The sequence below is a fragment of the Thalassophryne amazonica genome, chromosome 13 (assembly GCF_902500255.1).
Source record: "Thalassophryne amazonica chromosome 13, fThaAma1.1, whole genome shotgun sequence".
In the NCBI taxonomy this organism is placed as follows: Eukaryota; Metazoa; Chordata; class Actinopteri; order Batrachoidiformes; family Batrachoididae; genus Thalassophryne; species Thalassophryne amazonica.
In genome coordinates this window covers 27217372-27241612 of record NC_047115.1, presented here as the reverse complement: position 1 = coordinate 27241612, position 24241 = coordinate 27217372, and the positions used below count along the sequence as shown (strand labels likewise).

Sequence of the window (24241 nt, the reverse complement as noted above, 5' to 3'; positions counted from 1 at the left end):
ATAACTGACAAAACAGCGTTATGTAATTATTCTGCATTGTTTCTGGGTCCTGCATTAAAGACGGAATTATTTACATATTTTTGCTTCAGTTCCCAGAGAAATGGTCAAAAGTTCAGGTGGTCCCCCACCTTCTTTTCAGATGTTGCGCAGTGAAAGAAATTACCTAGCAAACAGCTGAATGAGACAGATCACAAAGTTAAGATCTTATCTCCGGAGTTGTCCTTCGCAGTGCTTAAGAAAGAATAAGCTGCGTCTCTGCAGAATACGGTGCCGTCTGCAGGTGATGCTGCGGGGTAGCGACCCATATAATGACATATTTTAATCCTCATCAATAATATAAGGAGGTGGAGTTCTGGGAGGAGATGTGTGCATTTTAATTGATAAATTTAGCATATGCAGTGCTGACACAGGAGAAACAACTTGTAACATGCAAACTTAGTGTTTCTTATGAATACGAGGTACACAGTAAATGGTGACAGTCATCTTTAGTGCATTAAAGACCCTTTTGAAATCTGAAGAATAATCTGAAAAGTTTTGTGTTCTTTTTGCTTTTGATATGTAAAGATGATATTCTAACACATTAGCTTTCTGCTTGTCTGTAAAATTATTTTTTGTGATAGATTAAAAACATGCACAAAAGAGTCAGTCAAGGCATTTATTTCTGCATGCATGTTTTTTTTTTTTTTTTTTGGTGCTATTGTTTTGCTTGGGGTCATCACAGTGGGTCTGGTGCTGATCCATTATTGACTTGGCACCAAGGCTTCAGACCAAATTCACCAACACCCCCCAAAGGCTGTTCATTCTGAGCAGAATCGATACTTTAATGTATCCAGTTTTGGGTTCCATCTTAAAATTATTATAGCCATACCAGTTAAAACCAAATGAAATAGTGGTTGACATTCCATGTCAGGCTACATGACATAACAACATGAATCTTCCAGATGTTGTGAAAAATGTCGAATTGAAAGTGGAAGTCTGATTTGACGTGAATGAGGTGAGTCAAGAAAACATTATCAGGGAAATATGGTCAAATTTTGAAGTCTTACTTGAATTTTAGTAGTGGTATTTTGAATCATTGTAATTCTTTTATTACATATACGACATATGTAATATGTGTAATTGTTATGTAAATAGTTTGAGGTAAACATTAAAATGCTTTGCTACCAGCAGAAACTACAGGAGCTACTAAGATGTGTGAGACAATGTCTACCTGGCAGTCTTCCTAAATGGAGGCGTCTGAGAGCCCACATTGTTGAGAACCCCTCTGCATCACCAGCAGGTATCTCATGTTCACTAGCGTTTCGCCCCTTATCCTGTACGCATTGCTTGAGTGGGGCAGCAAAGAGTGATTAGCCTTCACCTGCAGAAGGGTTCCACCTGTGGGGTCACTTCAACCACAACCATCTTGAGCTGACTTCAGCTGCAAGGGAAACCTCTCTGATGGCCATCCTCAACTGCTTTGGCTGAAACCTCGGCAGCCAACCTTGACGGGGAAAAAATGGCTGCATGTCATCCTTTGGTGAGAGCCTCAGTGATCAAGTCCTGGTACTTGCCTTTTTTCAGTTGGTATGAAATAGCCAACCTGTCTTACCAAGGCACGGTAAGGTCTGCTACGAAGATGGTCTTTGTGCTCCTTATACCATGTTGGGAGGTTGCTGCCACATCATGTGGAAAGACTAGTTTCCTTTTCAAGTCCACCTGCATCTCCCAGACAGTCCCACGCTGAAGAATGGATGGTGGGTTCTTGACAGCTGCCTTTATCCTGGGAGCCTCTTTACCTTAGTGTTGGCAATTGATGGCTGCAGGAGGTGGTGACCTGTTGCTGTTGGCTCTGACTCTCTGCACTTCTACCCATTTGGCGATTTCTGCCAGAACCCAATCACAACGGGTCAAAGATAAACCTTTCATGTAGATATATTTACAACAATACATAACTTTTATCTTACCATAAAAGTCCATATCTTAACATAAAATTCTGTGTGGAAACTGGATGCTAGCCTACCTCAGAAGAGTTGAAGCCTTCGGTTGGATGCCGTATTGAATCTTCTGAGAAGGACATCTCGCCACTCTCCGTTGAATTTCCTGGTTAGGTCATTCTCAAATGCCAGCCTTATTAACATCCGTCGGCTGTCATGGCTCGTGAGGGTTCCGCGCTGCTGAAGCAGTGTTACAAGCGTCTACGCGCTGATTACCTTGCGCACTGTCGATGAGCAAACACCAGAGAGCGCAAACAATTCTCTCATGTAAAGTCTTATGTTTTTTTTGTGTGTTCCCTCGCAGTAACTTAATATCATATTAAAGTTCATGCCTATCAGCGCGCACAGTGAGTGGAATCAGGCGGTGGGAGACTGAACGTATATGCGCGCGCGCACACACAGCAGACAACAGCAGGATTTACAACAGATGAGGGTATAAGTTGCTACACCTTGCACAGCTGTATGACTCCGTATGAAATAGTTTATTTATACAACAGTGTAAGTAGCAACACCTGTTATGAATGTTTGTTTTCTTTTTTAACTGTCCTCTCATGGATCATGTTGCTGTCTGCTGTGTGTGTACGCGCGCATATACGTTCAGTCTCCCCCACCTGATTTCACCCCCTGTGCGTGCTGATAGGCATGAAATAAAAATTTTTTTAAGAAAAAAAAAAAAGCTTCCGACGTGTGGTTTTTGAACGTACAATGTGAGCAGTCAGATTGCATCAGAGCATCGGGCCATACAGTGTGAAACCATGAATCGTGCGCTCTGAACTTTTAAACCCTGTGGTTTTGTCGCACAGTTTGCGCTGGAGCCAAGTACAAGGCTTGAAAATATCGTACAGTGTATGCCCAGCCTAAGTTCGCCTTTGCTTTGCATGCTGCGTCTGTGATCACCGAACACTCTTTTTAATGCTGAGAAAGAGTTCTCACACTAACTGGACTTGACGAATCCCAGGAACTCCAGCTCTGACACTGCTTGAATAAATCGAGCATGCTTTAGTTCATCCACCTTGCCATAATCACTGGACTCAGGATCCTTGCCCTCTGCCGCACTGACAAGCGCAACCCTCAACCTATCAAATCGCTTGAACACAGACACACGCCATATCTGTTTATTTTAAAATTAATTACTTTAGTTAATTAATTTGGTTTATTTGTTAAATACGTGATATTATTGAATAACTAATATTTTACTATATTTTCCAGTATTTCTTTTTCTTTCTTTTATATCTTTATTTTTTGATAACGCTCACATCCGAGGGGGCGGGGTTGATGACGTGAGGGGGCGTCGCCCCCAAATGCCCCCTCGTGGCGCCAGGTCTGCCTGGCCTTAAGAAGCAGGTTCTTTGCAGCCATGAGCAAGACTACTGAAATGGTGCATCCTGCCATGATGCCTTTCGCAAGCCTTTGTTATTTGGTGGTAGAGGTTCCCACAGTGAACTTCATCTTCAGTGTATCCATGTGCAACATCACAAGTTTTGCTACCTTGAGTGGTACTAGGTAATGCTCGAAAGCTTTTTGGATCAGCTGGTGAGGAATGCTTGAGTAGGCTTTTGCTAGACCTAGCCAAACTACTGAGAATGTGCTGTTCTTCCTCTTTACCTCCTTGATGATTTGGCTGATTACCACTGCATGCTCGAGGCATCCAGACTACCCTGGAGCAGAACCTGGTCAAGCTTTATCCATGACTGCTCTCACTTCATCCATGGTCAAGCTTGCCTTGTTGAAAAGGGTTTGCGGCTTGAGCCTTGGAAGCTGGAAAGGAAGTTCACCCAACAGGATGTCTCTGAAGGGATCACCGTGTCCTGCTGCCACACTCTCCTTCACTTCCTTGTTGGAACACTCCAGGCTTCCACTCTTAGGCTTCCCCAGAAGGTCAGCTGTGACTCAGAAAGGGTTGTTGAAGAAGGCTTTCCTCTTGCGACGTTTTCCTCTCTGCTTCTCTGGATTATTGATACTTTATGCAGGCAAAGTAGGTTTTTCCCCACCTCTACCCATATTTGGTTTATTGGTGTTCTTTCTTCTTTGTCATGCACCACTGTAGTTTTATTGCCAGTCCCAAGCCAGGATGGGGGGGGCAAAGCTCTTGATTTACCGATCGATCTACGTTCCGATCCTCACCTATGGTCATGAGATTTGGCTCATGATGGAAAGAACGAGATCGTGAGTACAAGCGGCCGAGATGAGTTTCCTCCGCAGGGTGGCTGGGGCTCCCTTAGAGATAGGGTGAGGAGCTCGGTCACTCGGGAGGAGCTCGGAGTCGAGCCGCTGCTACTCCACGTCGAAAGGAGTCAGTTGAGGTGGCTCGGGCATCTTTTCCGGATGCCCCCTGGACGCCTCACTGGAGAGGTGTTCCACGCACGTCCCATTGGGAGGAGGCCCCGGGGAAGACCCAGGACACGCTGGAGGGACTACATCTCTCGGCTGGCTTGGGAACGCCTTGGGGTTCCCCCAGAGGAGCTGGAGGAGGTGTGTGTGGATCGGGAGGTCTGGGCAGCTTTACTTGAGCTGCTGCCCCCGCGACCCGACTCCGGATAAAGCGGAAGAAAATGGATGGATGGATGGATGGATATTTCAGGAAGGGCACCTGGTGTAAATCCTCTGCAAAATCTAATATGTGGATCTTAATGAAAAGTTGGAAATTGAAGGAATGATGATGAATGTCATCAGTGCATATGCCTTGTAATTGGGGTATGATATGGGAGGATAAAGAAGACTTCTGGAATGTATTGGATGACATGAAAGAGTGTACTCAAGGAAGAAAGAATGGGGTTTGGAGTGTATTTCAATGAGCATGTTAGCAAAGGCAACCACAGTAAGAAGACTGAGTTGGGAAGGCTTTGTTTCAAAGAGAGTAATGTGGAAGGGCAGATGACAGTGCATTTTGCAAAAAGGATGGTGTCACAAATAAGTATAGGTATTTTAAGTTGGTAGAAGGGCACATGGTGACATAAGAGTTGGGGTAAGTGCACACAGGAGGACTAAGTCCTGTGCAGGAGATGCAACCTGTAACAGATTGGACACTGTAAGGTGCTAGCATGGGAGAATGCAGCTACACAGTACTGGATGATGATGAGTAGCTTCAACTCATATGCCCCACAGGTTTAGTGTGAGATGTAGGAGAAAAACACCTTTGGAATGTGTTAGATAAAGTGGTTCAGAATGTACCCAATGAAGAAAGAGTGCTGATTGGATTTGACTTCAGTGGACATGCTGGGGAAGGGAACAGAGGTGAGGAGGAGGTGTTGGGCAGGGTTGGTGTTATGGAGAAGAACAGGGAAGGGTAGATGATATTGGATTTTGCAAAAAGGATGGAAATGACTGTGATGAATAATTATTTTAAGAAGGAGGAGCACATGGTGACATAGTGGAGGTAGGAGATAGGTGGATTATGCCCAATGCAGGAAATGTAACCTGACAGAAATCAGATTATGTGAGGTGTTGGCAAGAAAGAGTGCAGCTAGGCAGTATTGAATGACAGTAAATATCATCAGTGCATATGCCCTGCAACTGGGGTGTGAGGTGGAGGACTAAAAAGATTTCAAGAATATGTTAGATGAAGTGGTGGAGAGTGTACAGTAACTAAGGAAGAAAGTGGGGATTAGATTGGAGTTTGATAAGCCTGTTGGTTAAGTGAACAGAAGTGACAAGGAGGTGTTTGGCAGGTTCTGTGTCAAAAGATGGTGTGCAGATTGCGGCGGATTTTGCAAAAAGTTTACAAATGGCTGATACATAAGTGTTTTAAGAAGAACAAGGAGCACATGGTGCCATAAGAGTGGAGGTACTATAGATGGACTGTGTCCTGTGGAGGAAATGTAACCTGATGGCAGTGGAGAGAACAACTAGAAAACATCAGATGGTGGTTAGGCGGGGCATATAGCCTCCGGGTTGTCCTTCCGTCTGTCCATCCGTCCGTCTGTCCGGCTGTAATTCATTCGCCGCAACGTAACTCGGCACCTGTTGCTCGCAAAAACTTCATATTTAGTGGGTACATGCCTTGGAGGAGTACTTCGCATGGGTTCGAAGGTCAATGAACTTGACCTACTTTTGTACTTCGCATGGGTTCGAAGGTCAATGACCTTGACCTACTTTTGTACTTCGCATGGGTTCGAAGGTCAATGACCTTGACCTACATTTGAAGGTCACCAGTGGTCACAACTGTCAAATCCTTCACCGCAACATAGCTCGGCACCTATTGCTCGCAGAAACTTCATATTTGGTGGGTACATGCCTTGGAGGAGTACTTCGCATGGGTTCGAAGGCCGGTGACCTTGACCTACTTTTTAAAAATTACCAATAGCTGCATTTGTTCGAAGGCCAGTGACCTTGACCTACTTTTGAAGGTCACTAATGGTCATAACTGTCATATCCTTTGCTGCAACGTAGCTCGGCACCTTTTGCTCACAGAAACGTCATATTTGATGGGTACATGCCTTGGAGGAGTATTTCGCATGGGTTCAAAGGTCGGTGGCCTTGACCTACTTTTCAAGGTCACCAAAGGTCACAACTGTCAAATCCTTCGCCTGAAATGTGTTCAACGCAATGTATCTCAGCACCTATTGCTTGCAACAACTTCATATTTGGTGGGTACATGCCTTGGAAGAGTACTTCGCATGGGTTCAAAGGCTGGTGACCTTGACCTACGTTTAAAAAAAAAATTACCAATAGTTGCCTATTGTTCGAAGGCTAGCGACTTTTTATGGTCACTGTTGGCCACATCCTCGAAATAAATATAATGTCACTCTCCAATTTTTCCACTGTGTATCCCAGTTTGCGTCAAACACATGAGGGTTCAACCAAATACCTACCCCACACATGTACATATTACTGCACTTTATATGGAAATAGTACTGCGCGCTGGGCATTTCGTGACGAATGTCTATAGTTTTGGATAGCTTTGGAGAAGATTTGACAGGTTCTGGGTGATAGTGAAGAGGAGGAGGTTTATGGATGGGGTGAGAGGGTTCAGTTAGGTGGTTTGTGCGACAAGTTTGCTGTGATGACCCTGAGAGGGATCAGTCTTCAAAAGAACAATACATCAACTGTCTACATCAACTGTCTGCTAAAACCCGCGGTGTTGCTTTGTCTTGTCATGAACAGCAGTGTGTTTATCTGTGAGCGCGGCGTGTGTGTGTGTGTGTGTGTGTGTGTGTGTGTGTGTGTGTGTGTGTGTGTGTGTGTGTGTGTGTGTGTGTGTGTGTGTGTGTGTGTGTGTGTGCGTACGTACAGTAACAGTTAGAAAAAGAAAAGTAATTGTTGGCACCTTACTGCTCTCAAAGTTGCCCTTGGCTTTGTGCTCTTCACTGCAACCTGATCTTTTCATTCCCCACCTCAAAAGAAGCCATTTTCTATTAGCTGCCGCTTCCTCTCACTGTTCAAAGGTGCTCGAGTTTGTGTATATGTATGTGTGCACGGGTTGTGTACGCGCGAGTGTTCAAGAGCATCTTTCTCAGCGGGGAAAGAGTCTTTTTTCCACCAAAGGAGAGGGCACAGCAGCAATGTCAGCTCCACTGATTAGAAGTGGCCACATGAGAGGCGAGAAAGAGAGAGAGAGCGCGCGTGCGCTAAAAGGGAAAATGTGAGACAGACAGCGAGGACATTTGGGGCGTAAAAGGCAGGAAAAATCTTTGATGTCATCCTCCTTCGAGTCTTTCCTCGCCTTCAGATGCACACATACGCACACACAGCGCAGTGGCTTATGTCCCGCTGTGATGCTGACATTTGAAAAGGTAAAGCAAGGAGAGGGGAAGGGAAGAGAGCGGGGAACACAGGAGCAAAGAAGGAGAGAAGAAAGGAACAATCTGTTGTGGTTGTCCATGTCTTAGACAGACAATTCACCTCAAACGGCCATTGTGTAAGATTTAAAAAAAAAAAACCTTGCTCAGTTCAATATGTTGCAAGTATTTATAATGTGTACTGCATCAGGAAATGAAGATTTATGGTTTGTTTGTGTTACCTTAATGTTGTTTGTCCACCGGCTTGGTCTGTCCAACTTTAATAATTCGGTGTTTGTCTGTATTAGTGCATGAGATATTTAATTTTCTTTTACCGCGTGTGGCATGAGATAGTTTGAGGGTCTTCGTGGGTCAGACGACCTTCCGAGGTTCACAACGTGAATTAAACCGCGGTTCAGCCCCTCGTCCAGCGTGTTGTCACTCTATTGCACATTATCCAAAAGTGCACAACCTCTATTAAAAGGTAACTTTTCATAATGCGTATAATTTCCACCTGACAAGTGAGTCGCCTGAACAGCGGCCCTGCCCCGGCGGAGCGTGGCTCTGAGTGCCGTGGGATGTGGCGTCACTGCGTGGGAGAGATGAATGTCTTGTCTTATTTCTGTCACTGCTGATTCCCTGGTCAGTGCAGCGGCGCAGTCAGAATGAATGCCTGCCCGCTGCTCTAATCCTGCACCAGGGCCATTGATCAGGCTCATATTGATTCTGTTTCTTTTTTTACTTTTTACTGTTTTCCTCAGATCTTTCTGCCTTGGCCAAGAAGATCAAACTGGAAGCAATGGGTGGTTACCACAGCAACCAGCAACATGGCGGGCCCAATGGAGAGAATGGTGATCACAACCCCGGGCTCGGTGAGTCGCTCATGCTTCATCGCACATGCCCATTATGTTGAATTGTGACCGTATAACGCGTCGCGAGGTTCTCGCCTGCGCTGGAGCGTCAGCGCGGCTTCAGCAGCTGTGTTTATGTGACCGCTGAACCCAACTGATTAAAAGCTGCACATCACCTCTGCTTCCTGCATGTTTCCTGTAAGATGGTGTGAGAAAAAACAAACTCCAGCAGCAGTGACACATTTCTTCAAATGGAGTTAGAAATAGCAATCTGGGTCAGGTAATCCAAACCACCACATCGTAAGGAACAGATAATCCTGGCTTTTATTTTTATCAGCTCTTATTCAGTTGTTTCTTTTTTCTTCCAGCGTATGTGACGTGTCTGGAATAGTAGATGTGTAATCATAAGTGTAGCTAAGGGTGGGGATTTGGGGTTTAAATCCGCCCTACACTTACTGATATCAAAACAAGGCTTTTTCAAACTTTGTACAGAAGGAGAAAAACAAGCATGTACTTCAGAAAATTATTTGCTGTTTTGACACCCTGGAATCAGAAACTGAACCATTTTCTTCTGATAATCTTTTTAAAGTTTTCAAATGCACAGAAAGCTAATGCTTCATTACATAATTGTGTGGAAATGTTTCAAACATTAAAAGAACCATTTGCTTCTTAAAATTTTGAGACAAGAGAATCAGTAACAGAACCGATTGTTTCAGGCAATGATTCACTGTTTTGAAATGCTAGAAACAGTAATGGAACCAGACAGACTGGCGTCCTATCTGGGATGTACCCGCCTCATGCACTATGACTGCTGAGATATGCTCCAGCCCCCTGCGACCCGATCTTGGATAAGTGGTTGAAGATGAGTGTGTGTGAGTGGGTAATGGAACCAACTCCTTCTGACAGTGAATCATCATCCATCCTCTATACCTGCTTACTCCAATCAAGAGTCACGTGGGGGCTGGAGCCTTTGGCAGCAGTCATAGGGCGTGAGGCGGGTTACACCCTGAACAGGATGCCAGTCTAATGCAGGGCCACATATAGACAGACAAACACAGTCACATGCCTACGGTAAATTTAGAGTCACCAGTTCACCTAACCGGCATGTCTTTGGAAGTGGGAGAAAGCCAGAGCACCTGGAGATAGCCCATACAAACACGGGGAGAACACGCAAAGTCCTGAGAGAAAGGCCCAGGTGGAAAGTGATCCCATGACCTTCTTGCCCTGAGGTAACAGTGCTAACCACTAATCCACCGTGCTGCTGACAGTGGATCAGTCTTTTCAAATGCTTGAAACAGTAAATTAAAAGCTTTGTAAAAATAATTTTTTAGGAATGTTTGTTTGGCTTTTTAGATCTCTTTGTGCTAGTTCTCTTCTGTTTTATAGGAACTGTTTGACACATTAAATGAATCGATTGCTTTATAAATTATTCACCTTTTTGTCATGCATGAAATGTACAAACTCATCAAGTGAAACAGTTACATCAGAAAGACTAAATAAAATCCATACTACAGAAAATGAGGGTTTGGAGATATGTATAACAAAAAAAAAAAGTGTTTCACACAATATTCACACTTTTGAAACTCACAAAACCAGAACAAGTGTTTCAGAAAATGATTAGCTGAAAATGTCAAATGAAACAATCAAAATGCCCGAATCACTACGACGGTGACATCTAGTTTACGCTAGACTCTACCCACCCCAAATTTTATTCCTGACCACGCCCCTGTGTGTGATATTTTTAACCTACAAAAACTCCGTGCAAACATTAGTGGGATTTTTTTTGAGGATTCATAAAAAGCATTTCTCACCCACTCTGTAGCTCATAATGCAGCTCACAAAGTATTAGTCATCACATCAAGAGACTACAGACACAAACCACCTCTGTAACATGTTTAACATAACATCAGTCTGTCATTCTGAGTAACATGAGCTTGGAAATTCTTGAAACAGAATCTGTTAAGTGTGTTCTCATTTACATTTAAAGTAGACCTGCATTGAAATAAATATGGTCAGATTTCAGAAAGAAACAGCTGATATGTATTTATAAGACCCTTGTGAATGCAGTAAATAAAATCTGTAAGCCCAAATTTGTAATTCAGTGGAGAAATCTTCGTTTAAAAATTACAAATTTGCAGCTAAAATTTTTGCCCTCTGTGAAGAGAGTTTGTACAGCCGTATCATTTCCATGACGTCAGGGACAAGACGACGCGCTCCCGCCTTCAGTCCGATCCCGCATTGAAATTGTTTTTATCTGTTAGTAATGTTACTTATACACGTCCTGGTTTCAACATCCAAAAGTAAGCTGCAATGAATGTGAGATACAGATCTGTGTGCTCAGATCAGCAACGACATCGACAGCGGGCGCCATTCTTCCTCTCCCGCTCTCTGCCTCCGCTGCGCTTATTAAGTCTGTGGGCTCATTAACGAGCTCGTTAACTGCCGACGCAGACCACTCACACCGCCCGTGTCTGCTTTGCAGCCGGTGTTGTGCCAGATTCAACGCACAACACCGGCATCACCTCTCTGTCTATTGAATGGAGCTGCAGCACACTTGGCACAAGTCCTGAGATTACGCTCGCTGTTTTAATGCGAAGCGGCCCGTACACCTGTTGCTGCAAGGACAGCCTTCTTGCGGCAAAATCCACAGCACCACACGTCTCGGCAATCAGAGCCCCAGAGCTCCATGGACGCTGAGAGAGGTTTATATATTTTTAATGACTGGGATTCTTTGCGGGTCTCGCCTCCATATCCCGCGATGGTACCGGAGGCGAAAGACAGTAGATTTTCATTGCGACACCACTCAATCAAACGGGCGTATGAAAAAGTCCCCCAAAATAATTTTCAGGCAAAAATAAAAATAAATGTGTACTCACCAAATATACCGCAAGACAATATGAAGTTTTACAAAACCGACGATCCTTCCGTATAAGACAAAAAGGTAAGCGATGCAAACTGACGTAAATCCACTAATTACAATTGGCGCAATGCATGCTGGGAGAGGGTCTTGTCCCTGACGTCTCTGCAGCGTCCATGATGAGAGGAACAATTTGCGGAGGGCTAAATGTTAGCTGTAAATTTGTCATTTTCAAATGAAGATTTCTCAGTTGAATGACAGATCTGGGCTTGCAGATTTACTTTACTACATTCTGAAGGATCTCATGTGGAAATGTAAGTCATTTTTTGTTCAAAAAATCTGACTGCATTTTTTTCAATGCAGGTCTCCTTTAAAACTCAATATGAAAAAGGTCTTATTATGCATGTTTTCTTCAAGGTGTTTTAAAACAGTTATTGAAGTTTGTAACAAAAATACTCCATAGTTGCTGAGATAATCCTTAAACAAAAATAATAATTAAATAAAATCCAGTCTTTAAGTAACTACCTGTTTCTGTGAATTTGACTTTAAAGGTGCATTATCACTGTTTAATGCCTCTGTGTGAACAGCTTGCATCCTCACCCAAAAGATCAGCTATTCTCAGATGTTCTCGGTTGCCTACAACAGCTTGTATGCTGTTCTTACTGTGAAGGAATACAGTCTGATTTTACTGGGATAAACCATTTGATTATGTAACAGAGTAGCATAGCCAGAGAAGATTGCAGTTTGTATTCCGGAATCAACTTTGTGTCTAGAAACATGGCGTCGACTAATGACAGCAAGCGAACAGCTTCCAGCACAACACAGACTCCAAATATTCATAATAAATTGTGTGCTGTAGCCTGTAAGGCCAAGTGGGAGTCCTCTCAATGTTGTGGGTAGAACATACCTGTACATCAAAATAGGTACAGCTCTTAAAAGATGGGACTAGCCTCTGGTTTTGTGGATCAAAACTGACCATGGGTTGCCTTTCATCCTACTGCACAGGTAGAATTTTCAATTTCAATTTATTTTCATTTATATAGCGCCAAATCACAACAAAGTTGCCTCAAGGTGCTTCACACAAGTAAGGTCTAACCTTACCAACCCCCAGAGCAAGCACACAGGCGATAGTGGTAAGGAAAAACTCCCTCTGATGATTTGAGGAAGAAACCTCAAGCAGACCAGACTCAAAGGGGTGATCCTCTGCTTGGGCCATGCTACCAACACAATACACAATAAAGGAAATTATACAGGAAAATTTGGGAGGTTTTGGGAGTCCATGCTGGTGCACAAGACAGGAGGCCTGCAGAAGAAAACACCCACTCCCATCTCTGGATGGAGCAGCACCTTAAACAGATAGAAAAAACAGAATCAGGCATCAGAAAGACAAGAAATACAGTATAATTTATCAGCATTTAGCAACAAGAAAAGCAGAAGAAATATTAAGGTGATCGCCAGCCACTAGCCCTATGCTTCAGTAAAAGGCCCAGACTTTAGATAAAGTTGAGGCCACGGCCCGGTCTCTTTACTACAACCCCTGGCAAAAATTATGGAATCACCGGCCTCAGAGGATGTTCATTCAGTTGTTTAATTTTGTAGAAAAAAAGCAGATCAGACATGACACAAAACTAAAGTCATTTCAAATGGCAACGTTCTGGCTTTAAGAAACACTATAAGAAATCAAGAAAAAAAGATTGTGGCAGTCAGTAACGGTTACTTTTTTAGACCAAGCAGAGGAAAAAAATATGGAATCACTCAATTCTGAGGAAAAAATTATGGAATCACCCTGTAAATTTTCATCCCCCAAATTAACACCTGCATCAAATCAGATCTGCTCATTGACATTGACCCTATGCCATGACATTGACCCTATGTGTCTTTTTGCAAGGAATGTTTTTGCAGTTTTTGCTCTATGGCAAGATGCATTATCATCTTGAAAAATGATTTCATCATCCCCAAACATCCTTTCAATTGTCCAAAATATCAACATAAACTTGTGCATTTATTGATGATGTAATGACAGCCATCTCCCCAGTGCCTTTATCTGACATGCAGCCCCATATCATCAATGACTGTGGAAATTTACATGTTCTCTTCAGGCAGTCATCTTTATAAATCTCATTGGAAAGGCACCAAACAAAAGTTCCAGCATCATCACCTTGCCCAATGCAGATTCGAGATTCATCACTGAATATGACTTTCATCCAGTCATCCACAGTCCACAATTGCTTTTCCTTAGCCCATTGTAACCTTGTTTTTTTTCTGTTTAGGTGTTAATGATGCCTTTCGTTTAGCTTTTCTGTATGTAAATCCCATTTCCTTTAGGCGGTTTCTTACAGTTTGGTCACAGACGTTGACTCCAGTTTCCTCCCATTCGTTCCTCATTTGTTTTGTTGTACATTTTTCGATTTTTGAGACATATTGTTTTAAGTTTTCTGTCTTGACGCTTTGATGTCTTCCTTGGTCTACCAGTATGTTTGCCTTTAACAACCTTTCCATGTTGTTTGTATTTGGTCCAGAGTTTAGACACAGCTGACTGTGAACAACCAAGATCTTTTGTAACATTGCGTGATGATTTACTCTCTTTTAAGGGTTTGATAATCCTCTCCTTTGTTTCAATTGACATCTCTCGTGTTGGAGCCATGATTCATGTCAGTCCACTTGGTGCAACAGCTCTCCAAGGTGTGTTCACTCCTTTTTAGATGCAGACTAATGAGCAGATCTGATATGATGCAGGTGTTAGTTTTGGGGATGAAAATTTACAGGGTGATTCCATAATTTTTTCCTCAGAATTGAGTGATTCCATATTTTTTCCTCTGCTTGGTCTAAAAAAGTAACCGTTACTGACTGCCACAATCTTTTTTCTTGATTTCTTATAGTGTTTCTTAAAGCCAGAAAGTTGCCATTTGAAATGACTTTAGTTTTGTGTCATGTCTGTGATCTGCTTTTTTTCTACAAAATTAAACAACTGAATGAACATCCTCCGAGGCCGGTGATTCCATAATTTTTGCCAGGGGTTGTAATAAAATTCATTTAAAAGGGTAAAAAGCATAGTAACATACTATACCAGTATGCTAGCCATACGAAAGGGAAAATAAGTGCTTCGAAGTGCTTCAATCAATATTTTAGCATTGCTTAAAAATATGAATATAGTGAGATTTTGTTTACTTTGACTCAAGTTGGGTAACACTGGCATGCCTGCTAATGCCAGTCAATTGCTGGACAGCTTGCTAACAGCAGTGTATCATAGTATGAAAAAGTTTATAGTCACTAAGTATAAGTATAAGGGCTCGTGCCCATATGTGAGGGGTCCCTTTCTGTTTTTTTTTTTTGTTTGTTTGTTTTCTGGGAGATAACCACTGGTTTCATCCCAGCACTTTCATCAACAACAATAGAAGTGCAACAGTCACCAGCAACATTTAGAGTTTGTCCAATCTGGTCCTGTAGATGAGTTTTTCAATCTTCATTACCTTGTTATCTTCAAAATGTCATGTCATTGCAGTGAAGTCAGAATGCTGCGTGAGTGTGAGCGTGTGCGTTGGTGTGCACTTAGAAAGGGAGGGGTTAGGGTTGATTGCAATGTGAAACCTCAGTGTTTGATGTTGCTGAAAAATCCATAAGGTGTCTTTAAATGGAAAAGAGGTGGGGGACGCCTCATCATATTTCTTGCACAGATATGTCACCCAGCCTTGCCCGTTGGGCTCGTCCCTACAGGGCAAGCAGAAGTCCAAATATGGACCTTTGTGACATATGTGACAGGGGTGTATGTGTGGTTTCTGTTTTAGCTTTAAATGTTTTCTTGTGGCAGGTGAGTTCCTACATGCAAAGAACCCCAACCATACTTCACTGTAAAATTTGAGTTTCAGAAAATTTGCATGACATCTGTAATGATGGTGTAGGCTGTAAACCAGAGGATCCTCGGTTCGAGTCGTTCCATATGACATGCTTAGAGAAACCCACAGACAGCCACGAGTGTAGAGACTGTCAACTGACAGGCCAGTTGGAATGCAGGCGTCAAGGGTGAGAAGGTGAGCGTGACCTCTTGAACAGGAATTCTGTGTTATCTCCCCATTTGTGAATGACAGAAGCACCTTTTATTGGGGGAGATGGGGGGGCTGAATCATACTGCGCTCTTATTTATTGTGCAGGTGTAACTTGTTTGAGGCAAATGGCACAAAAACTCACCACACACACCACCAAAATGTTTTAACTGCACAGAGGACAGTAGCTACCAAAAGTGGAGCGAGTGCACTGGGATGATAGAGAGATGAATAAGATGAGAGGCTGAAGCCAAATCAATAGTCTTCTCTCTAATTCACTATCTTGAATGCAAACGGCAAACACTGGACAATCGATGGGGGAAAGGACACACTTGTGCACACGCACTCTTTCACACAAACCTGTACACTCCCACACAAACAAATCAGACGCACTGCCCCCACTGTTATCGACAGGTTAAAGCAACATCAGTGTGTTTAGAGAGATGACGTGGCTTATGGAGGTCTGTGTGGAATACAGTATCAACTTGGGACATGCATGCACTAAGTTTAACATACTGAAATGCTTAGGGACATTAAGTTTTATTAAATTTACTTGTATTGTGGAAATTGAAAGCAACATCACCAGATTACGGAAGCCTATGGCTGCCAGAAAAACAACAATGTGCGGAAAGATGGTAGTGAAAAATAAGGCAACAGAGTAAGTCAATATTATGTTAGGTTTAAGAATGAAATTTAAAATCTGGACACAAATGTTGATTTAAAAATGTGAGGCATTGATGTTTAAAGTGCTTTGAGCATCTGATGCAGATGGAAAAGCGCTACATAAATGCAGACCATTTAGTGGCCTCCATCATCCGTAAAATCCTCACCCTTTTATTCACCCTCTTTTAAAAAAGCCTAATGCTGATCCTTCACTCCTTCAAAATTTTAGACCAATTTCAAAGTTGCCTTTTATTTCCAAAGTCTTAGAGAAAGTGGTGGCCAAACAGCTTAATGAGGTTTTAGCTGAACATAATATTCTTGATAAATTCCAGTCTGGGTTCCGCCACTTGCACTCTACAGAAACTGCCCTTCTCAGAGTTTCAAATTATATTTTAATGCGCAGAGATGCAGGTGAATATTCTGTGCTTGTCCTTTTGGATCTCTCTGCAGCTTTTGACACGGTGGATCATTCAGTCTTAGTTGAGAGACTAAGGACTTGGGTGGGCATTTCTGGGTCTGCTCTGGACTGGTTTTTGTCTTATCTTTCACACAGGACTTTCGCTGTTGCTGCTGGTAAATTTATGTCCTCCTCTGTCATGCTATCCTGTGGTGTGCCTCAGGGTTCTGTTCTGGGACCTATATTGTTTGCTCTATATTTGCTCCCACTTGGTCATGTCTTGAGTAGTTTTAAAGATGTCTCCTACCACTGTTATGCGGATGACATCCAGCTGTACATCTCATTCACTTCTCAAACGGTCTCTAGGGTATCTGCTCTTCAGAACTGTGTTGAGGTTATTGGTGACTGGATGGTGGCCAACTATTTGTCCTTAAATATAGCAAAGACTGAGGTCCTTGTTTGTGCCCCTGACGAGTTTGTTCCCACTGTGGTTGGGAATCTTGGTTCTCTGGCCCCTTTTGTTCGCTCAGCAGTGAGGAACTTGGGTGTTACATTCGATCACTCCCTCAATTTTGACGCGTATGTTACCCGCCTGGGACAGTGTTTTTTCCATTTGCGCAATATTGCCCGTCTGCACAGCATTGTGTCTCGGGCGGAGATGGAGATGATCATTCATGCATTTGTGTCATCACGTTTGGATTACTGTAACTCTCTATTTTTTAGCCTTAGCAAGTCCTCTTTGGACCGCTTACAAATGGTTCAGAATGCAGCTGCGAGGCTGCTGACGAGGTCATCAAAGAGGTCACATATAACCCCAATCCTCTCCTCCTTGCACTGGCTCCCCATCCATTTCAGACTCCAATTTAAAATTCTAGTACTGACTTTTAGAGCTCTGCATGGTCAAATGCCATCTTATATCACCGAGCTATTACATCCATATGTGACAAGTAGGTCTCTGAGGTCTTCGGACCTGCGCCTATTGGTTGTGCCTAGGACAAGACTGAAGACCAGAGGAGACTGTGCTTTCGAGGTGGTGGCACCTAAAATGTGGAATGCATTGCCTTTGGACCTACGCTCCGTGGACTCTGTTGAAACATTTAAAGTGAAGCTAAAGACCCTTTTGTATAGACTGGCTTTTACCTAGTTTTTATGGTTTTATGTTTCTGCTGTTTTTAATTTCTCTGTTCTTATGTGAAGCACTTTGTGATTTCTATCTTGAAAGGTGCTATATAAATAAACCTTACTTACTTACTTACTTACTTACTTACTTACTTACTTACTAAACTGAGCAATCAGCTTAGTCAGGGAGGTGACCAAGAATCTGATGGTCACTCAGTCAGAGCTCCAGCATTCCTCTGTTGAGAGAGAACCTGCCAGAAGAACAACCATCTCAGCAGTAATTCACCAATCAGGCCTGTATGGTAGAGTGGCCAGATAAAAGCCACTCTACCATACAGGCCAAAAGGCACCTGAAGGACTCTCAGACCATAAGAAACAAAATTCTCTGGTCTGATGAGACAAAGATTGAACTCTTTGCTGTGAATGCCAGTCATCATGTTTGGAGGAAACCAGGTACCATCCCTACAGTGAAGCATGGTGGTGGCAGCATCATGCTGTGGGGATGTTTTTCAGCAGCAGGAACTGGGAGACTAGTCAGGATTGAGGGAAAGATGAATGCAGCAATGTACAGAGACATCCATGATGAAAACCTGCTACAGAGCGCTCTTGACCTCAGACTGGGGTGACGGTTCTTCTTTCAGTAGGACAATGACCCTAAGCATACAGCCATGGTATCAAAGGAGCGGCTTCAGGACAACTCTGTGAATGTGTTTGAGTGGCCCAGCCAAAGCCCAGACCTGAATCTGACTGAACATCTCTGGAGTGAGCTGAAAATGGCTGTGCACCGACGCTCCCCATGCAACCTGATGGAGCTTGAGAGGTGCTGCAAAGAGGAATGGATGAAACTGCCCAAAGACAGGTGTGCTAAGCTGGTGGCATCATGTTGAGGCTATAATTCCTCCCAAAGGTTCATCCACAAAGTATTGAACAAAGGGTGTGAATACTTATGTACCCATAATTTCTTAGTTTTTTATTTTTAATAAATTTGCAACAATCTTAAAAACACTTTTTTCATGTTGTCATTATGGGGTGTTGTGAGTAGAATTTTGAGGGGAAAAAAATAATTTACTCCATAACGAAATGTGGAAAAAGTGAAGCGCTTTGAATACTTTCTGGATGCACCACAAATCCAAGATATGAGATTATAACGCAGCATTATGAAGTGCCAAATCTAAATTGAGGCAATAAATCAAAATGAGGATTTGCTAATTCAAACGTCTGATTTGATAAGACAAAACAGTGGTTCTCCAAGTCAAAATTAGAACTCAAAGCAATGATTTGTCAGCCAAATGTAAGTTCAAGTTCAAAATTCTAACTTAAATGTGATATATCTTGGTTTTGTTTGATATTTAAATTTTTTTTTTTAAATAGCCATTCCTTGCATATCAGATGATATATTTATTTGGTGGCAGGAATGGGTTTCCATACATATGATATAATTCATGACAGCTTCTTTGTTTTTCTTTGGCAGTTGTTGTGTACGTAGTATTTTGCTTTCTTTTGTCGGGCTGTCTTAAGCATTGTTTACCCCGATGCACACACTCTGTGCGGCCCGGCAGCATCTGTGCGCAGTTAGCTGGCATGGTTACCAGCAGCCATTATAAACCTGTAAAGCTTAATCACTGTTAATGACAGAGTCAAGTGGAAACACACACACATACACACACACACATACACATAAAGCAGATATACATCCACATATAAGCATGTTTTTCCATGCCACCACCCACGGCCTTGGATCGGCCCCTACCAGAGCTTTAACCACTACAAAGGCAATCTCAGATTACACACACAGACACACACTCTCACACACTCACAAATGCTGAGTGTGACACCTCTCGGGCCGGAGAAGAGCAGAAGCAGCCATTTCTGCATTTAACAAGATCTTCTGGGAAATTTACAGTAACTGTTTGTTTACAGTAATGGTTTGTTTGGATAAACATAAGAGAGGCACTTTGACTTTTGATGTTTTTTAATGAAACAGGAGCGAGTGATGGGAGGGCAGAGAAAGTGAGGAGGGGAGAATGAGGTGTGTGCGTGTGCGTGTGTGTGTGTGGTAGGGGGTTGCGGTGGCTCCTAACCGAGGTTTAATATTTGGTGTTGGCTGCTCGTTGATTGTCGGAGCATCTGGTTATTTGGTTCCATTCACACTGATCTTTTGTTTGGATCAGTTTCTGCTCCGGGTGAGCGTCAGATTAATCTGCCAAGTGCACAAAACACGGGCACATATGTCCAGCGAGCACAACTCATAAAGTCACCATCTCACCCTTTCTGTTTTGTTTTTTTTTTTTGCATTTTTCTTTTTTCTCTCTTTTGTTTTCTGTTTTTTCCTTGCTTCCTTTCATTCTCTTTATTTCTTTTCTTTCTCTATGCCATTCTCTTTCATTCTTTTTCTGTCTTTCTTACTTCCTATTTTACTTTTTATTTCCTTTCTTTCTGCATCTTTTCATTTTCTGTATCTTTGGTTCTTTTTCTTTATTTCTTTTCTTTTTCTCTAACTTATTTTTTTTCTTTTCTGTAGCTTTACTTTTCTTGTCCATCTTTGTTTATTAATTTCTTTTCTTCTTTTTCTGGTTTCCTTGTTTTCTTTCTCTTGCTCCTTTCTGTTTGTTTCTGTTCTTTTAGTTTCTTACTTTTTCTTTCTCCTTTCTGTGTCTATTTCTCTTGTCTTTTTCTGTAGCTTTCATTCTTTCATTGTTTTTCTTTATATTTTGTTATTTTTCTTTCTTTATTTGTTCTGTCATTCTTTTTCCTATATTTGTATCTTTTTTATTATGTTTCTTTCTTTCTCTGTATCTTTCTGTCATCTTTTCTTTGTGTCTTTCTTTCTGTTTCAGTGTCTTTGTACCTTTTTATTGATTTCTTTTCTTTCTGTATATTTTCTTTATTTCTTTTCTTTCTCTATATCTTTGTCATTTTTTTCTTTATTTGTATCTTTCTGACCATCACCTGAAGGGGAGGTGATGGTCTAGTGGTTAAGCATTGGGCTTGAGACCAGAGGATCCTTGGTTCAAATCCCAGCCTGACCAGAAAATCACTAAGGGCCATTGGGCAAGGTCCTCAATCCCCTAGTTGCGCCCGGTGTGTAGTGAGCGCCTTATATGTCAGCACCCTGATATCAGGGTGAATGTGAGGCATTACTGTAAAGCGCTTTGAGCTTCTCATGCAGATGGAAAAGCGCTGCATAAATGCAGTCCATTTACCATTTACTTTGTTTCATTGTTTCTTTCTTTCTCTGTCATTTTGATTGATTTTTCTTTCTGTATATTTTCTTTTATTTATTTCTTTTCTTTCACTGTCTTTGCCATTCTTTTTATTTATGTCTGTTCTTTATGCATATCTTTTTGTTTTATTCTGATCTTTCCTCTTTCTCTTTCTTATTTTCCTTCTCTGTATCTTTCTTTCCTCCTCTCTCCTTCCTTTCTTTATTTCATTTAGCCCCCTGTCCTTTCCACAATCTTTTTTTTTGTTTGTTTCCATGTGCTCATTCCATTATTTGTGACAGTTGTGCAGAATGGAGTCCAAGATTTCTTCCTTTGTGTTTATAATTACCCAGCGTACATTGCTGGCCCAGCACCAGGACTGCCATCAGCTTCTTTTGTTCCACTTCCTCCCTGTGTTTCTTTTGTTATTGTTTTTCCTTTTATTAAATGATAAATATTTATGTCATTTGTGCTCCCCCCCACCCCACCCCCCGGATTGTTTGTTTCATGAATAGGACTGAAACGGCCCACTGGGGTGTCATCGCACAGGCATATTTCTTTAAAGATACTTGATGCTTGTGTTAAGAGAGGAGTGCGAACACCAGATTGTCCGAAATAATAAGCATTTGGTTTGAGGAACTGAAACCGCACTGGATTATCATCAAGAACTGAGGGGCTTTGAAAGGAAACCTGTTAGGCTGGATTTGTGTTTGGCACAGGGCGCTCACTAAATTAGAATCGTTAACTTCCTCAGACTTTTCCTGGTTTTCTGCCTTTGCACAGGAGACAGCAGGACGTTTATATATACTTATGTATATGCTGGTTGCCTTTAAACCTGTTTCCTCACCCTCCTCACCTTCTGCACTCTTCGCCCCTGCGTTAGTCTTTTTCACACTCGTCATCACTAAACCTCGGAGACGCACAATTAGTTGAGTTGTGGTTTTGAAGCGGAGCGGTCATCCAGGTGATGCCGACAGAAGAAGGATCCTGGGCTGCAGTTTTCACCCTGTCGTCACTTCAGCACACATATGGGGCCGTGTACACAAAGACCTTTAAACTGTGAGCCACAGCTATAAATGCAATCAAAAACTAGAGCATCGTGCTCATAGAGTGCAAACCTCCACTAACACTAGTTGACAATTCTACAAAATTTTACCTTGGAAAAAATTTTTTAAGGTGAAAGTCCTGTTAGAAGTGACATTTCATAAGCTAAATTAGATGTAATTAAATGTTAGGAGTATGTATTTAGTTCAGGCATTTGAATTGAAGGTCTTTTGTGGTGTTGTCAGTTGTGTTCATTGTTTTTTACTTTTTTTTTTACTTTTTCGGTTTCTGAATTCTTTTTCAGATCATTTTCACAAAACATTGGTTGTCTCTGCTATGCACAATTTGTCATTGCTTTTTGGCTCTTGGTTTCTTACTGATAACTGGAAAATAGACAAACAGGCATAAAATTGGAACCTCCATCCAATTTTGGTGGTGTAGGTAACTGAGGCACTTTTGATTGACACACAATGCAAAATGTACACCATATGGGCTTTTCAGTGTTGAATTCAAATGTCCACAAAATCTACAATCCGGATCAAACTTTGTCAGGCGATAGTGAGTGTCAGTCTGCACATCACTTTCAAATATGAAAGTGATTGGGGCAGGTTTGATTAGGATATAATATAAAATATACATTAAATGGGATTTTCACTGTTGGGTTTAAATGTCCACAAAATCTGTAATCTGGATCAGACTTTGTCAGTTGAGAATGGGTACCACCCAACATAATATAAAAGAAATGATATTTTCTGACAGTTATGATTTTTTGAAAATTTTTTCAATGTTAAAGATAGGGATTTTTCCTGACTTTGGCTTTTGACCTTTAAAATTGAATCACTTCTTGCTTATCAGGATATGAATCTGCAGTAAAACTTGCATAACGGTATATGAAAAATTATGGGCTTCAAGCTGTTTACAAACAAACAAACAGGGGCAAGACATAACCTTCTACAACTTTGTTGGCAGAGATGAAAAAAAAAAACAAAAAAATTACAGTTCTGGTTTTCTATATATATATATATATATATATATATATATATATATATATATATATATATATATATATATATATATATATATGCACCCTGATTTTGGACTACATCTGTTGGGAAAGTGTAGTGACACGGACCCACAACAGGGGGTGTAAATGAAGGGACAATGAAAGAGTCGAATATGAACACTTTACTGTCGTGAATGAGCACAACCACAATACAGAGGAATATAAAATTTTGCAAACAGTCAATCACAAAGGTGACGTGTGGGCAGGCTCGAGGATAGAAGACGTCTGTCCTGAGAAGAACCGGAACCACACAATTTCCTCCGCCACCGAACCTGGAGAATACTGGAGCCGCCGAGTCCCGAGTCCCCAGGTGGCCACCTTCTCCGAATGTCAGATCTGGTACTGCTGGCGAGGAGCAGAAACAATAAGATGTGGGTGTGTGTACACCCAGTAACAACAAAGGTGGAGATTCCACCTCCACCTCAAATCCAGAACCCTGGCACGTGCAGTGTTAGTACTTATCAAAGTTTGGCGTGGGGAGCAAAGACGTCAGCCCTCCACGTACCACAAACCCAGCCTCCAGCTGCAAGCACTCACAGAACCGACTGCAAACAACACAAAAGCAAAAACTGTCTGTGAAAGACAAAACAAACGGCTGAGCAGTTTACCTTCACAGGTCGAAGATATCTCGGCAACGAGGTGGAGATGACGTCCGGGTTTTATGGAGTAACATGATGAAGTGTAGATGGGTGACAGCTGTCATGACATGATGGGTGACAGCTGTCACCCCCGGCTGTGTCCGTGGTGGCAGCGCCCTCTCGTGCCTGAAGCCCGCACTTCAGGCAGGGCGCCCTCTGGCCGTGGGCCAGCAGTACCTCCTCTTCTGGCGGCCCACACAACAACATCATTCAAAACATGTTCAGAGAAAAATGCATTAATATTAAATGAAATGTCTAGTTCTTCTTCTTTGTCTTTCGGCTGTTCCCGTTAGGGGTCGCCACAGCAGATCAATCGTTTCCATCTCACCCTGTCCTCTGTATCTTCCTCTGTCACACCAGCCACCTGCATGTCCTCTCTCAGCACATCCATGAACCTCCTCTTTGGTCTCCCTCTTCTCCTCCTGCCTGGTGGCTCCATCCTCAGCATCCTTCTCCCTATATACCCTGTGTCCCTCCTCTGCACATGTCCAAACCATCTCAATCTCGCCTCTCTGACTTGTCTCCAAACCGTCCCACCTGAGCTGTCCCTCTATGTTCATTCCTAATCTTGTCCATTCTTGTCACTCCCAGAGAGAATCTCAACATCTTCAGCTCTGCCACCTCCAGCTCTGCCTCCTGTCTTTTTGTTAGTGCCACCGTCTCTAAACCATAC

The 24241-nt window shown here is 42.3% G+C and overlaps 1 protein-coding gene across 2 annotated transcripts in view; it reads left to right on the top strand.

Annotated features, from left to right (window-relative positions):
* dachc (dachshund c) overlaps positions 1-24241 on the top strand; it is an 87758-nt gene that overhangs the window by 42710 nt on the left and 20807 nt on the right. For both annotated transcript variants that reach the window (XM_034184284.1, XM_034184283.1), the window contains exon 3: positions 8455-8565. In XM_034184284.1, the coding sequence (XP_034040175.1) occupies positions 8455-8565 (111 nt within the window). The remainder of the gene's footprint in view (positions 1-8454; positions 8566-24241) is intronic.